Source organism: Homarus americanus, unplaced genomic scaffold (assembly GCF_018991925.1).
Source record: "Homarus americanus isolate GMGI-L3 unplaced genomic scaffold, GMGI_Hamer_2.0 scaffold74, whole genome shotgun sequence".
Classification (NCBI taxonomy): Eukaryota; Metazoa; Arthropoda; class Malacostraca; order Decapoda; family Nephropidae; genus Homarus; species Homarus americanus.
In genome coordinates, this window is record NW_024716951.1 from 3799810 (window position 1) to 3817214 (window position 17405).

General features: G+C 38.3%; 1 protein-coding gene across 4 annotated transcripts; it reads right to left on the bottom strand.

Moving 5' to 3' along the window:
* Positions 1–1612: 1612 nt before the first annotated feature.
* On the bottom strand, positions 1613–17094 carry LOC121858650 (TAR DNA-binding protein 43-like). 4 transcript variants are annotated; one of them, XM_042355199.1, is made up of 5 exons: positions 16742–17094; positions 11875–11898; positions 5922–6091; positions 5654–5794; positions 1613–5329 (listed from the first exon to the last, which is right to left on the bottom strand). In XM_042355199.1, exons 1-5 carry the CDS (start codon positions 16983–16985, stop codon positions 4559–4561), a joined length of 1350 nt encoding a protein of 449 aa, XP_042211133.1. In that variant the 5' UTR covers positions 16986–17094; the 3' UTR covers positions 1613–4558. The 4 variants fall into 4 exon arrangements, with proteins under 4 accessions (XP_042211133.1, XP_042211132.1, XP_042211135.1 ...); XM_042355198.1 differs by having other exon boundaries at positions 1613–5332; positions 16742–17093; XM_042355201.1 differs by lacking the exon at positions 11875–11898.
* Between the last annotated feature and the right edge of the window lie 311 nt (positions 17095–17405).

A 17405-nucleotide genomic window follows, 5' to 3' on the forward strand; every position in this document is an offset into this window, starting at 1 on the left:
CGACCCCAAATGGGGTCACAAGATGCATCATAAGGGGTCGCATTGAAATCATGAGTCCTATAGAACTATAGTCCAGGTGTCAAGGACTGAAGAACATGGCCCACGTGCTGTCTAGTCAAGTCAGGACAATAAATTATGGTCAAGGGAATAATGCAGTTACTCTCCTTGTGTCAAGTCGGGTCAGTCCAGGGAAGGCGAACGCTGATAACACATTAAGCAACAAAAAAAGGCAGCACATTTCAATGATAGATTTCCCGAGTTGCTTACCGAGTCTTTGGATTTTGTTCAGTTTCTATTCAAGACAGACAGATGTAAAACAGTGTGGCTCATTTGTCCTCAAAATAGCAGAATTACAGGCTAACGAGGCATGGGTGAATTTTACCATCTATGATAACATATCAATGTTAGAGGCATTTATCAAATTGACATTCAGAGGTTAAAAATCAAACTATCAAAAGATTGTGATACAATTTGGAAGTTCCTATGTCTGAAGCAACTTTCCTGTCAATGGGGTCTACTGTTGGAAAATATTTCCTGTCGTTGGCATACCAACAAAAACCAGAGAAAGAATGTAAACACTACAGCCTGCTAGATGCGGAGGGGACCAGGTGTATAAAAGGAGTGCTGTATTAAAGATTTCACCTTATTTTTTTTTTAAATTGATGACTGATAAGCAGTAGGAAGTGATGATATTCAATGAGGTGTATGTATTTGTGCCAAAAGGGGCTGTGTATCAAGCAACAGTTTCACTGGTGTCGGTAGTAGGCAGCTACTAAACAGGGAGGTACTACTGCCTGGGAAGATATTGGTAGACCCTGCTGCCATATGGCAAAACAAAAATTGTGACCAAGTCCCAGGTTGCTGATCTGCCTTTCTGCCTCATTTACACACAATTGCAGGGTCTCAATTGTTTCTCTTTGACAACAAAACATACATATATTGTTTCTCTCTGGATTTTGTGTTTCAATTTTTGTATTTCTTTATAGTTATTACTATTACATTTTCACCCCCTAGGCCCTGATGTGGGTCAGTGACCTGTGCCCAGGTGGGCTAATCCACAAAAAAAAGGTATAATTTTTTTCTCCAAAATCAGGGTGTATCTTCCAAGCCGAAAAATATGGTAGTTCTCAGCTTTTGGATACTTAGTGCAAAATAGTACAAACCATTTCACATATTTCATACAACTAGTAATGTATTGAACTTCCCTTGTATGATAATTTTTTTATATACAAAAATATCACTCCTGAGTATAATATACAGAAAGCTCCCATTCCTTAAAACAAATTAGTGTTTATATAATGAAGACAACTTGTGGTGTGGTGTGATGTACTGCACCTTTGAAGTAAAAATTAAAAACTAACCCTAGACTTCGGGTACCAGGAACAACTTCTAGTCTTAGGGTATTGTTACTCCTGTAATACCTATTGTCAATATTTCATTTGACCAACATGTACTGCATACAATACTTTTGAACACCATTTTAGACTTACCAAGTTAACTGTAGCTCTTCTAATAAAACGCCATGAAACATCCGATGCTCAGCAACAGCAGTTGTCCATTGACCAAATTTTAAACTTCACTTTTAATACAAAGGTCAAGAAAGCAAAGGCAATTTGGCTGTGAATCGTTTATTAGACAGAGCATTCTAGCAATACAAACATTCACAATCACGCCCGAAAGGACAACAGTAGAAAGCGCTCCAAATTCTTGCATGACCAGCAGTCTGAGGGAAAATACTTTAGAAAGGTCCATTTTCAACTTTTAACAAGAAAATGGGCCCCACTAAAGCATCCTCAAGACTTTATTGCTCATTTCATTTTCCTATTTACTCCTCCTCACTCCTGCCTCACCACATTCATTGTAACTCCTTTACAACTTAAATCTCACATATCATTCTTTGTCATGTTTCAGAATCCATACAATAATACTCAAATTTCACCACATTTTCATAAGTCCATAAATCATTCTACCATAAATACATGCAGATGTTAGGCCATACTTTCGATCTTGCATCACCAACAGTTCATATCTGCCTGGCCCTGGCACTAACTACTGGGTCCTTCCCATCCTAATGAATTGCAGTGCACACCCCTTCAAGATTACGTTGTTACAGGTTGAAGATGACAACACTTTTTTAGTGAACTTGACATGATTGCCATTCCTAGGGGAAAACATGGAGATCTACAGATTTTGTTCACACTAATATGGCTAATATATGCTCAACTCCATGCTCTGTCCAAGGAAGGCTTTACCAAACTGAGAAAGTAAATATACCAGTCCGGCTTTTGGGTCACGCATAACTCACTCTGGTCACCTGACAGCAGGACGCACAACTTTTGTACCTTCCTATAATTTTTTTTGTTTTCATTAAAAACTCACAGCACACACTTTTCATAAAGAGCCCGTATGGAGTACATGTACACCTCGTATATGGGTGAAAATTCTAAGAATAATGTGAATTAAAATCTTGGGTGAAATGAATGGAGAGAAAAAAAAAACAAAAAAAAAAAAAAAACAGCATCATGTTTGTAGTTTATGAAACTACTAGTCAACCGTACTGAAATTCACTCATGCCAAAAACTCAAACAAAATATTCTTCCACTTATGACTGAGAAAGATCCTGTGGTAAACACAAGGCCTGCTTGTTAATCGTACGTGGCTCTGTCATACCTTCTTTCATCGCGTGCCAGAGGAGAGCAGGAAGGGTGAAGAACAGCTATATGTAAAGCCAATTCAACTGATACCTAAGCAGAAAATACCAACTACTTTAACCAAACAGCCAAACATCTATAGAATCGAGATTCAAACCTGCTTGATAAAATCTTAACTAAAGTAAATGCCACTTGAAACAATGACCGAAGTCAAAGAATTTGGATTTGATGCTCGAATCTAATGCTAGGATGACTGCCTTCCTGCTTCCAACTGACCGGCACTTCTTACCACCATGCTCAACACACAGACTTTGTACTGTGATTCCCAGGTCAGTGACCTCGGCAACACTGAGAGGGGAGGTCAGGTGAGGTCAAGGTAGTAGTTGCCCCTTCCCCAGAATATATCTATATATAAGTGAAGCAGACGACTTATTGCCATGAACACATTTTTGCACAGTTTGAAACTGACAAAAACATCTGCAATATAAATTTTAATGCACAGTTTCAAACAAACTTATCTGCATTAAATGAATTTTAAAAACAATTGCAAATCTTGTCCAGTACACTATGGACAATGAGATTACTTTCCTAAACATTGAATTCACACTTGTGCAGTGCTCATTGACAGAATGCTAAGCAAGATGTGTTGAGCAGGGAATAAGGGGCAGAGTCTACACTAGGCCAATGAGACTCATGCACTTTTTGGTTGTCTTATTAGAGATGCACACGAAGTATTAAAATAAAGAGGCCAATGCTCATATAGGACTTTCAAAATATATCAATATGTTGCATTGTCACACACTCATAGCTTGGCCTTCCTAGTCTACACACTCAGGGCTTCCTCGGTCACACCTCACACTGGCAAATATTGAGTCTGTGATTAGAGTGAGAAACATGATTATAACTCGTGAAATTGTCAGCAATTCCAAGCATTTAGAACCATTCCACACAGAACTTTGTCCCTGAATATAAGTGGGGAGATGGAACCATGAGAAAATTCCAAGCAGGAAATTGCTAACATTCTCACAATCTTGCTGTAAACAAACGCACACTATATACAAGACTCCTGGTTCCACACTGTTCACAAAAGGCGAACAGCTAAGCTATGGGGTAAGCAATAAAGTGTGACCTTAGATTACAATGGTGTTGTGAAGCAGGTTGGAAATCAATTGTCAACTGTAACATTAATATAATAACAGCATTTCATGAGAACGGTATGGAGCCAGGCTCATGGTACTGATTGCCTCAGATCCTCTCCACCCATCAAAGAAGTGAAATCAATCCAGTGAACCCTAGATCACTAGGAAACATTCCGCTTCCCTGAAGGATTCAGAGGGCCTCTCTCTCACGCTACTGAGACTTACACACCCAATGAACCGAATGTTCTGCACGGCCCTGGCATTGGCAAGCTCTGCCATCCACACGTCCATACCACTCTCAGTACAATGTAGCTGTCACACGGTTGGTCACGTTCCTTCTGGCAAAGTTGCCACCACCCATGCCCCGGGAGGCTACACGCAGCAAGAGAGGAGTGCCCTTACAATCATACCATGTGATCAAACACTGCTACAACATTCAGGGCCAAGTACTTGGGCCCCAGCACCCACCCATACATGATCACCACACCAACGATACACACTAAGCGTGAATATTATTCATTATAGTTAAAGTGAATACTTGGCTAAAACTAGAGCATGCTTTAGACAAGGGAAGAGGGAGTGTTGACTTGACCCACACACACTTTGAACACCCCTGAGCCACCCCCTCTGCCTTTGCAGGCAGGTAATAAAAAGATGTTGCTTACAGCAGTCACTCAATTGATGTAAACAAGTCTTTACTTCAGCATTCTACTTGTCATGGCCTGATGTCTCATCCACTCCTCACCCACCCAGGTCTGCCAAACATTCTTACATATCATACCTGTTGTACTTCTCCCTACTCTGAGAAGGGCCCCAAGACCCACCCTGACTGCCATCTCCCCAACCACCACCTGAGCTACCAGTTCCCCAGCTTCCATGACCCCCACCCTGGTTAACTGGGGGAGGATTATTAGTGGGTCCTCCCCCCTGGTTGGGCTGCCCTCCCTGGTTGTAGCCGCCCGGAGCCTGGGATCCATCTTGGTTCTGCTGCTGCAGGTTACCTAGGAGACCCCAGCTGGCCTGGCTAAGAGCAGCAAGCATGGGCATGGTTAATGCTCCCATGTTTAGTGGGTTAACATTCTGTCCACTCCCTTGGCCACCCTGCCCAGAACCCCCAAGACCCAGTGAGGTACCCAAGGCTGCTAAGTTGGGCATTTCACGGTTCCCACTCTGATTCCAATTCCCACCATTATTCATTCCCTGACCATATCCTCCCTGCCCATAACCACCCTGACCATATCCTCGCCCGTCACCCATGCGTCCACCACGCCCAAAAGGTCCACGATTGGGGTCACTCTTGGGTGCAGCATTTGACACATGAACTGACGTGCCCTTCACTATATGATCCTCACCGCAGAGACTCTGAGCTACATCAGGATCTAAGAAAGTAACAAAGGCAAAAGCCCTGAATGGCTTAGGAATGAAAACATCGGTGACCTCACCAAACTTGCTGAAGTATTCACGAAGATCATCAGCACTTATGTCTTCTGTGCATCGTCCAATGAACACTTTGCTGTTCACCTGCTGAATTTGTCCTTCCTGCTGGAAAAGATTAATTTCTTGGATCAGATAATGTAACAGTATACACCTACATATACCTTCCAAAGAAATACCTTTGTTGACCAGAAATCAGCACATTTGAAGCATCTTGAACAATGCATTCCTGTTCAAGACCATACAAATTCCTGCTATTGGTATACATATAAAAAAAAGAGTACTACGGTAATAATAAAGTCTGATCATGTCATTGATATGATCAGACTATTCTTTCAGGGTTTTGGGGGAAAGGGAGAAAAACACTTTCCAAAAAACAGGCTAACTGGTCAACAATTAACTACATAAGCAAATGTAACTATGAACTACCTTTGAATTGGGGATTTTGACATCACAGAGCCGCCCATCAATCATGTGCCGCTGGGACAAAACTCTTACTTGGGTTTCGTAATTGCCAAACCTGATGAACCCAAATCCTTTGCTTTGACTGGTCTTGGGGTCTTTCTTAACCTGTAAATACATAATTCATCTGTAGTAGTAGTAATTTTATATATACTGTACATCTTCATACTGAATAGAATTTAAAACTCACAACTGTCAACCATTTCAAATAAAACAACCAAATCCACAAACTTACCTGTGCCATGAGAACCTCTCCAAAAGGCTCAAAGTATTCACGCAATTCCTTTTCTGTTGTCTTCCAAGGCAGTCCCAAGACAATCAAGTCCGAGCATCGTTGCTTGCTCTCCATCCTCTTAGTCTTTGACATGGAACTCTCAAGATGGTCATCTGACTTGCGTTTATTTTCTGCCAAGTAAGAGAAAAAAAAACTTCTCACTAAAATTTAAGAGCATTCATAACATCCTGAAGCAGGTTAGTCCATAATTACTAAAAGCTCCCAATTTCTAAATCAGAGGAATGGCACTAAACTTGGCTATTTCCCATACTTTTATACACTGGTAGCCTTTTTTTTTAAATACAGTGGTACCTCGATTAACGAACACAATTCATTCCACATTAACCGAATCTATTATTTCAATGGGATATTGGGTAATTGGTTCCAGATCACAGAAAAGTACATACAAAGTATAAACAAATTGCAGTACAGTACACTTACTTTGAGGTGTGTATGTAGAATGTTGCTGGTTGATGATGGTGGGAATTATAAGTGGGGGTGGAGGAGAAGGGAGAAGAGAAGAGAAGCATAATGCTTCTTGGAAGGCGAGTCACCTTCCATCATAATGTCAGGAACCTCTGGACTGACAGATTCTCTAACATTTTATTTAAATCAACACTACACTGCGCTATATGTTATCAATATGTTAACTAAATTTCAGAATGACCAATAATTTTAATGTAAAAACATAAAAATACTCTGTATTCAAGAGACCAACAAACACGATGTTTCCTCCACTGTAAACAAAGTTAAACAAAGACGCTTTGGCGAGCGAGTCAAGCGGCTGATGGGCACACAAAAAAATAGTTCCCTGCACTGCATATATTATAAAAACTAAATTTTAAAATGACTAAATTTTAATAAAAACAAAAATGCAAAAATATCAAAGAACACAACCTTCTTGATATTTAATCCACTGGAAACAAATGCAAACATAGAACCGATTACTGTATTGGCGGACTAGCTGACCAGCTGATGCATACAACAAAACGTGTTTGTCATAAGGATTAATCGAACTGAAAATCCTTATGGGGGCTAATTCGTTAATCGAACCGTTCGTTAACCAAGGGACCACTGTACTGGATATGTCATTTTAAACCAAAATGGCATGAAAACATGAACTATCAAATGACCAAATGTGTTTCCACATGTGAACTAATTTCTAGAGTAGTAAAACCATTTATCCATTCAAGGGGGCATAATATTAGTTGAGTTTTAAGGCTTTATCAGATGCTTCACCTTAATTAGTGACATGCAGCTTTGTCTAAAATCAAAACTAATTAATTAGGCCTCACACAAACGAACATATATCTCATATTGGGTGAAACCATGTTATTGACAACTTTACCTACAGGAAATGAATGTACCATAAACTCTAGAGCACTTTAACTGGCCACAGTATAACAAAATTCTTCACAAACAAATGGAATCTTTTTAAACCAATCTCTGAACCCTGACAGAACTTTCCTGCAATTTCTTACTTTACAGTATTTTTCAATTGATTTGAGATGCCAGAACAGCAACCAGTAAGTGTAATGAGCAACAGCAATACCCTTAATGTTAAGATATCATTTGAGATGGTAAATTGTAGGTGATCAGGCACATTGAGGCTGAAAAAAAAACCTATTACCCAAATTATTTTCTTTTCATGAAATTGTTGCCACATATACTACATACTATACTTAGTTTTTATATATGCAAATATGTAAACTGTGTTCCAGTGTCATGTGTATTGGGTTTCCTTTCGAGTTAAGCATTTCCAAATTCATAAATTACAGTACCGTACAGTTCAGTATACCAAAGCCGGATATGTAAGTACTGTACAGGCAAATAAGGTTCTGAACAATACAGGGGCAACAACAGGAACTACAAGATTTATTCTAAACTTTGGGTGTTTCTGATGGTTAATAGAATTTATTGGAATATTTTGAGGATTCTTGAATAAAGTCTGCTGAAGAATCAAGATTCCAATGATATAAAAAACTAAATTAAAAACTGTCTACTGCAGGTTACATCATCAGTTTCAATTTACTCAACATAACATGTAAAAACAAAATGTATTTGATTGCAAGTACTGTATGCATTATCATCCCAAATTAATTCCCCAAGACCAAAATATTTGACAATCACAATGCAAGGCTTGGTTAAAACTATCAACCAAGAACCACCTTCGAGATGTGCAGACATGCATAGTTATCTGCCCAATTACATTAAAAATTAAACTAAAATAGTGTAAAATGATTGTCAGTACTTTGTCAACTATACCTCAAAAAGTGAAAGTGGTTAATTTGAGGTGAAAGTGGATAAATTTGAGGTGAAAACAGACATCAGACAACATTTATTACATGCCGGGTAGAGGACAGTGTTGTGCTATATGGCAAGTGGTCAGTGTTCCTATAGCCATTTCCAAAAAAACATAAAACAAGGTACTGTCTATATTGTCTGCCACAAAGTTGTAGGTTTGTAAGTAGGAGAAGACAATACTCCACACCCAGTTTAAAATCCCAAATTTAATCACCCAACTCAAAAATGCCAGTCAGTACTAAAATGGAGAATTTCAATATTAAAACAATTGTGGTATACAGTACATAAATTTGTGGAACTTTAAAACGTTACCAAACATAGTGCCCATCCTCTCTAACTTTGGCAAAGCACTTGTATGCCTCCTACTGTAGGTATTGGGTACAGAGGTGACTAGTATTTTTTTGGAAAATTTCCTATACAGTTGTTTCAGAATGAGCTTGGTCCCTAACAATGTGAAATACTAAGACTACAAGCTAAAACTTCCAAGCTAAGTGCATGCAATAAACATTTCCATTGATAAGAAAATCTGTTACGAGAAATAGAAAAGGAGAGTTCAGTAGGAAGGCTTGTACTCCACATGTAGGATATACAAGTGCTAGCTTCAGACCTACCTAACATTACCAGTTGACAACAAATGCTTCAAAAACCCGACTTGGGCTAGAAACCACCAGGGCCCTAGTATTTTGACAAAATTGAATACTGGAGTGTTTGTTTCAGGTAAGTTGACTACTGCAATACAATTTACCTTTCTAGTTGACATTGAAAATGATAAATTCCAAAAAAATTAAGCATCTGTCAAGTTTCCAAATAAAGTTTCATTGCAAAGAAAATTCATCAATACAAGGCAGTAATGTATTTGGCACTTATGAGCCCCCCTACCCCGTATCACTGGACAGTATCAAGGTGGGCCAAGAGTGCAAGTATGGACATGACATCCCCAAGGAGGATCCTTTCTCAGACTAATGTACCTACAGATGCCACCAATGAAGCAAATAAAATGTCAAGTGCATCCTTATGGTGGTTCAACTAACCAATAGAATAAGCAGCGAGGGTGGCATCCCATCTTGAAAAGATGTGTTCGCAACTTAAGAACTTTCGGGGATGTCTGGTGGTCTCTGTATAAAGGTTTGCCATATGCTCAAGATTGAAATCAAAGGATGGTCTCAGGCCAAGAGCTCCTGGATTTACCACACGAGACCGCGAGTAAAAGAAGGAATCCACCAGTAATCTATCTCTGATCCCAAGAAGTTCACAAGTCAACCCTTTTCTAGCACGTTCATGGTCCAAATACGGGATTTTACCCGACTATCTATAGCATAAGATCTTATTCTGGCCCAATTAAAAAACTGCTTTCTCCCGAAGGAGGAACTAAAGGGGATGCTGCCCAGATGCATCCCCCCTCCCCTCACTAAAATTAGCCAGGCCCTTCTCCCTACAGCCCACATCTGACCAAGTGATTTCTTTGATTTGAAATCCAGACCCACCACTGATGGCACTGCTTTCAGGAAAAACAGTGGGAACAGAATACTGTTGTGTGCTTTGAGAAATCGAAAGACTTCTATTACTGGCAAAGTACACAGAAATGAAGGACAAATGAAGTTTTTAGTGTTAGGGAAGGTAAAGAATAAAGTATATAAATAAAATGTGGTACTGTACGGTGTTTTTATTAGGTATTCACTTGATAAACCTTTTGCCTACATTTACTAATCAGTTGACCACTTTGAAATGTTGAACTTTACATATTTATTATACCAACTGTTAATTGAAGTATATTTCACATTAACATCCATTTAAAAAACTTCAGACTTCTCTTAACCTAGATTTTTTAGATGCCCACAAAAAATTAACTTATCCAATACTCAAAAACTCCAATTAGAAATTTTAAGATTCCCCCTCAAGTAAATCACCTATACTCCCTTAGGTAAATTCTCATATGCAACTGCTGTACAGGTACTCTCAACAGCAAAAGCTGAACCCAATTACATGATACGAGGCAGGTGATCTGGTAACACTGTATGGGGAAGAGTCGACATTTTAAATTACCAATTACCTAAGATTTATGATCAGCGAAAGCCTAAGAAAAATTTTATTGTACAGTATGCAACTCAATTGTACAAATGTGTAAATTGGAGGAATTTATTGGAATGTTATTAAAAAATATGACTACTTTATACTGAAAATACCATTAAGCTCGAGAAATCCTCGTTGGCATCACCATTAATGATACGTCTTGTTCTCCAATTCTGAACCATTCAGCAGGAACGTCATAATTCTTAATACAGTGATCCCTCGGTTATTAAAATTTCGGTTAATGAATTACCTTCCATAAGATTCTTCACTTCGGTAAACGAGCAGTCCCCCGATTAACGAATTCCTTACGAGCGCCCCTCAACATGTTTTCGCTTGCTCACTAGCTGTAGCATGTCCGCCAAAACAGTAATCGGTTCTAGGACTTAAATTTCCTTACCATTTTAGTAAATATCAAGAAGGTTGTACTATTCAATCATTTTAAAAGTTTTATATTAATTTTTTTTAGTCATTTTAACAATTACTGAACATAATTGAAGTACATGAAACTAGTTTTATGTGCGCCAAACAGCCACTCAACACACCAAGCTTGGCGTCAGTTTGTTTACAGGTTCAGAGGAAGGAACATCTTGTTTGAGACAAACCGTTTTTTTCTGTTTCCAGTCAAATTATTGGTCATTGAAATATATTTTACATATTGATAATATATAGCGCAGTGCAGTGTTGATTCAAAGAAAATAATCTTGAATTACACCAAGTGAACTAAAACTTTATGGGTGAAATGGCAGCACGGGGTGACTTCTCTTCCACCCTAATGCCTTCTCTTCTCCCTCCTCCTCCACCCCCATTCTAATTCCCATCATCATCAATCAGGAGCCTTCTGCATGCACACCTCAAAGTAAGTACTTTGCTGCATTTATTTTTCGTTTGTATGTAATTTTCGGTGAGCAGGAACCAATTACCCAAAAACCCATTGAAACAATGGTTTCGGTTAACGAGCAACCTTCTGGAACGAATTATGCTCGTTAACCGAGGGACCACTGTAACATTATATTCCTACAATTTACTGTGATAATATTTAAGTTAAATACAGAAAATGTTTTCTTAGACAATCTCCAACCATAAATCTTAAGTAATTTAAAACCTATCTGTCAACTCTTCCCCATAATGTTACCAGATCATCAGCCTCATATGCAAATTGGACTGGGACAAACTTCTGTTGTCAACGGTACCTTACTTTTGATTTTAACTACCTGTTCCCACCTAGTTTTACTGAAGGCACACAACCACAGCATGAATGTAACACCTCTCAACACTCAATTGGTCTGATTTCAGCAAAAGAGCTGCCAAGAGAGATAACAGGTAAATTACTCAACTTGTACAGATTACAGATAATAGAGAGAGAGAGAGAGAGAGAGAGAGAGAGAGAGAGAGAGAGAAAGAAAGAGAGAGAGAGAGAGAGAGAGAGAGAGAGAGAGAGAGAGAGAAAGAAAGAAAAAAAAAGAAAAAAGAGAAAAAAAAAGACAGAATTCCATAAAATCCAAATAAAAAATAAAACGACTCAAGCCACAAATGTGCATACCTTGGGAACCAATGGCCTCCATTCCTGAAATTTAGAGAAAATTAATAGAATAATTTTTCTGGCGTAATTTTGGGGAAATAATAAAAAAGAGTAAAATACAAAAATAATTCAAACCACAAACTTTTATTTGGTGGTCAATGGAGTAACAATTATTTATTTGATTTGGCCAGGTACTGTAATGTTGCCCAGTCAGAATGCAGACCCCCATTACCTATATATAGTACAGTACACTGTACAGTACTGTACTTGCAGTGGCTTAAAGAATTCCAGGTTATGCCCCTAACAGACCAGTCACTTACAATAAATCAACAAAATTAGACCAATATTAGTATAATCACCACTAGGGAAATATGAAAATCAGAATGTCAAACAAGCCACTCAAGAAATAAGGTGTGCAAGGAACCACGGGAGATGTACTAACAGAACTATTTCCATTCCAATTATGAACTATGGTACAGTACCTTAAACCCAAAATGGCTACCAAAAAGCAAAGATGTAGGGGGGCCACATATAAAATTACTTTAAAATTCACTTGTTAATTGAACATTTAAATTTTCCTCATTATGAGCCATAATGCATAACTAGTATGCTTAGGCATTGCTCATTATGTAACTAGCTGTTCAATTATTTTTTAGTGTAAATACAGTACCAGGTTCTACCATTATAATCTTAAGCCTAGGAATTTTCTCAACATTTTAAGAACTAAACCATTATTAGGAGCCACAATACCCATTCATCTACACAAATCTTATCAGTATGAAAAAAAAAAAAAAAGTTTTAAAAATCCAAGAAAAGTATACATATTAAATAATGAAAATCTAGTTATAGACTAGAAAAAGGAATAAAATTTCAGCTAATCAGGAACCACTCTATGCCAATAAACAAAAATATTAGTTGACCAAGAATTGAGCTGGAGGGTATCCATCCTTGTTTAAAATACAATGTAACGAGCCTCCCTCAAGAAGAGGGAGGGTTTTCTTGGGTCAAAGAGGCAAGTCGAGTGGAATTTCTTTTAATTTATATTTTTTTCTGAATTAGTACTTAAACAAATTTAACTAATAGGACTTCCTTTATATGATGGGAGAGGTGTTTACAGGTTCAAAAGGAAATCACTCCAAAAATTTCACTGGTGCAGATGAAACAAGATACAGCACTGTACAGGTAATGAATACCGTATTGTATTTGCATACTGTATACATAAAACATTAGAACAAATGAATCTTAAAGCCAGATAAACCCCCCCCCACAGTTCGCGGTTCTCCGTTATTCTCGGATGACACTCTGGATGTACCCAAGAATGTCTGTGGGTAGTTTTAAAGTTGTCATCATTTTCGCGGCTGGGACAGGGAGCAATTCGTTCTTGAGACAGTAATTTCCTTCGCCTGTATTGTAAATCTGTGTATACACACAAAAGATACAAATAAATAATAAATTGGAAAATACTCACAAATAATCAGAAATTAATTTATCAAAAAAACGAGTCTACCTTCAAGTCAGTGCTCTATTACAGTAGTTTCTTAATCGAGCACCGACTTGAGGATACTCACATTTTTAATATTTTTTTTCTAATTATGCTAGAGGATTTTCCAATTATTATTTATTTTTGTGTTGTGTGTGTATCTACACACACAACACTACAGGTAAAAGAAATAGTTGTACTAAGGGCAAACACAAATGGAATATACATTTCTTTGTACACAAGTAAAATGTACCCCCCCCCCAATGTTATTCGCAGATGTGCGGCCATTTTGAGAACCTAACCCTGCAAATGTATAGGCAATACTTTGTATGTCAGACTACTACAAAGAAGACACCTTTGGAACATTTTCTAGAAAAGAAAACGGACTTCTTAAGCGGGCTACTCTGTAAATAATTATTACTAATTGTGTGTTTTCCTCGGTAAATATTGATATATGTATGATAGTACTGTACAAATCTTCAATTAACAAATTCAAGTGATGAATAGAAAGAAATGGGAGGATGGAAAAGCAACTCCTGGCTTATGGGTTTTCCTCCTTTTTAAAGTGAATAAGTGCTTGGTGACAATATAAAAATTGAAACTAAACCTAACCAACATTCCAAACATATCCTAAAACAGGTCAAATAAAACCCTCAATCATTTGAAGTTAGACGAGGATGGTTTCTCTTGCCTACAATAAATAATTTATGTTGCTGCAGGAAAAAAGTCTAGGTTGATAGTATGAAACATCAAGACAAAATTGCATTACCAACAATAATATAAGTTGCTGTATATCCCCATTTTTGGTAAATTATCATGATTAATAATATGTAATCACTCAGCTCCTCTCTCGACAGGAGCTACCATGCACAGGCCAACCGGCCTATTGCAGACTCCTTATTTTCTTATGTTCTGTCAAGATTTACTACCACACTATCATCCATGAATCTATCTAGCCTCCTTTTAAAACTTTTCAGCATTCCAGCACTTACTAAAAAATTGCTAAGCTTGTTCCACTCGTCCGCCACCCTATTTGTGAACCAGTTCCTTCCTATCTCCCTCCTAAACCTAAACTTATCAAACTTGAATCCATTGCTACGAGTCCTATCCTGCTCGGATATTATAAGAACTTTGTCTAGATCTTCTCTATTGGGTTGGGTTGGGTTAGGTTAGGTTAGCATTATTCTGACCTTCATTTCTATCGAAAACTACTACTCATTTGTGATTTTCCCCGACCCAATACCCCTGGTTCCCACTGGGGGTCCCTTATTATCGTTGGAATAGGGAGGGTGGAAGCTCAAAGTGTAGTGATTTGCAGTAGAAATGGTCAGAATCTTCCAAAAACGTCAAAATCATTGGAAAAAAAATTTCAGCTTCCAACAAGAACATAGAAAAAATAGAATTTTCCAACAATGTATTGCAATTTTTTCTGAAAGTAGTCATGAGCGGGAAAAAAATACTAGAAAAGTGTCTTGGAATCGTCTAAACTATGGATACCAACCGAAACGATAATTTTACCAGCATTTCAGTGGCAAATTCTGGTTACATTACATTTGGCTGGATATACTGTACAAGCTATGTTTTTCTGATTTTTTGGTTTTGTTTTGAACGATTTGGACCTTCATGTCAGAAATCACTAGTTTTTGTGATCCCGGGGTCCCCTCATTACCGTTGGTTATGGAGAGGTACATAAAAAACCGGTGATTTCTGATAGAAATGAAGGTCAAAATCATTCAAAACATGTCAATACCACGGGAAAGTTTGAAGACCTAAATACAGGGATAACCAACACAAACTGGTATTTATGCATTTACACACCGCACATTCCTACCACTAATCTATTATCATATTCTAATAAGACGTCTAATTATAAGATAATTTTCATTTATTACATAACTGGCGGAGATGTACAATAACGGAGGTAGCATATCCAAATTTTTTATATTTTCTTCCATTACTCTTCCTCCATTATCGCCTGACTCACCTCCAACACTGTCTCTCTCGCGTCTCCTTCATAAATCATCAAGCGCATGCGTACACGTCACGCAGCCAATCAAAAGCGTTTTTGTTTTTGCAACCAATTATAAAATGATTTTGGGTTTAATTCGCAGTATATTTGGCCCAATCAAAATCGAGTTTTATTTTGGGTCTCATATCTTCAAATTCAAGTTCAGTTTCGACCATGGAAGTCTGCGATGGAGGTCACTTAAAGTATATGGAGCTGATTGCGAGTTTTGGGGAAAAAACGTAGAAACTATAGCATTTTTCGATCGCATGGTGTTCTTCCAACCTCAGTAAAGTGTACAAAGAGCAAGACGGAATGTAAATATCGCAAAGACCAACATATGTGGCGTTGGGTAAGAATCCCAGAATGCAACGACGAACAAGAACCAGGCCAATAAGGTAAGAAATAGGTGATTCCATCATATGGTGAGAGTCAGTTAGGTTTAGGTTCTTCTAGTGTTTTTTTTTTGTGTATTAGTCGCTTAGCCACTTTTTTCCGGAAAACGTCAAACGAAAAAATAAATCTCAAAAAAAAAACCCGGCTAATTTCCGCCAAAAATGAAGGTCATATTCGGTCTAAACACACACACACACACTAGAAAAATATATTATTTACTTGCTAAAAGTGAAAGGTGTGACAATGCAAATTTACCGAAATAGGTGATTCCATCATATGGCGAGAGTCAGTTAGGTAAGGTCTGGTTTTTGTTTTTCTAGTGTTTCTTGGTGTACTTTGCCATTATTTTTTTTCCGGAAAATGTCCAACGAAAAAACTTCTATAAAAAACGGCTAATTTCCGTCAGAAATGAAGGTCATATTAGGTCTAAACACTACAAAAATTTATTTTTTACTTTCTAACAGTGCGGCGTGACTGCAAATTTACCTTAAAATGTTACCGGATTAGTTAAGCTGCTTGGGTCTTTGCTCAAGGTCGCGGCAATATGTTGCTGGATTATGATTCTCTTAGATAGTATTTAACTTCTCTGAATTTCAAGAAATGGCCAACAAAACCGATGTCAACATGATCGGTGGTGAAAATATAAATCTCCCCATACAGTGAGCGCCTGGTCTGTGGAGGACGAGGCTTGGCTGGCTCGGGCGGTTTCCGGAGGCCGCCTCACCGGCCGGCAGGAGGACAGCCCCAGTCCTTCCCTGCGCCATGTTGAGGACTACCACTTCATCTTGGTACGTCTATCCTTTAAGAAAAGGTGTTTAAAATAAAATACGACAAAAATGTCACAGAAGCTTGTTTATTCAGTCATAATCAGATGATACGCGTCCAACTTGATGAACGCAGTGTGCATGCGCGTCAATGGCCTGGCGTGGCGCACCACAGCCTTAACACCAACGGTCGCCATGAAAACTAAACCTATACACCATGATAGAAACCCCCAAAACGCTCACCTTTGGGGAACACGCAGACAAACACATAGTTCCAGCCTTCGTCAGGTGCATGAAGGCGTCCATCAACCAGCCTCACGCCACGCATACCGCGGCTCTCGGCATGGCGATACTTGAGACCACAAGCGCCGGGGAACTGCGCCACCAAAGTTGATAGCAGTAAGGTGCTGTCATCTTCGGTGGGGATCTCGATGGGCTCATCATTCTCTTCTTCGCACACTTGGATGTAGCAACTCATGTTGACCATGCAAACAAACTCCACACAAACACACACGCAGCAGATACAGTCACACGACTCTGTGCAGGGTAGTGACGCTCAGTGCGGCGGCATCGACAGTGTTCGGCTATTTTCGCTTCGTGACGTCATTGGCATTCGGCTCCACCGAACCTATGGGGTAGTTCTCTTGGTGATATTGATTTTATATCTGTAAATAATTACTTTTGTTACATTACAGTATTACTACAATTAATATTAATAATAATTTTATTATAAAAAATAATTACATGTGTCTTTGACGTTATATTGAAGTGGTCGTGCAATATATCACATATTTAACACAAATAAAGTATTATTTGTCATTTTAATTACATGAGGATCAATATAGTTTTATTTATATAATTTTTTCAGGAGCATTTGCATATTTGATAAACAAAAATAAACTGATGT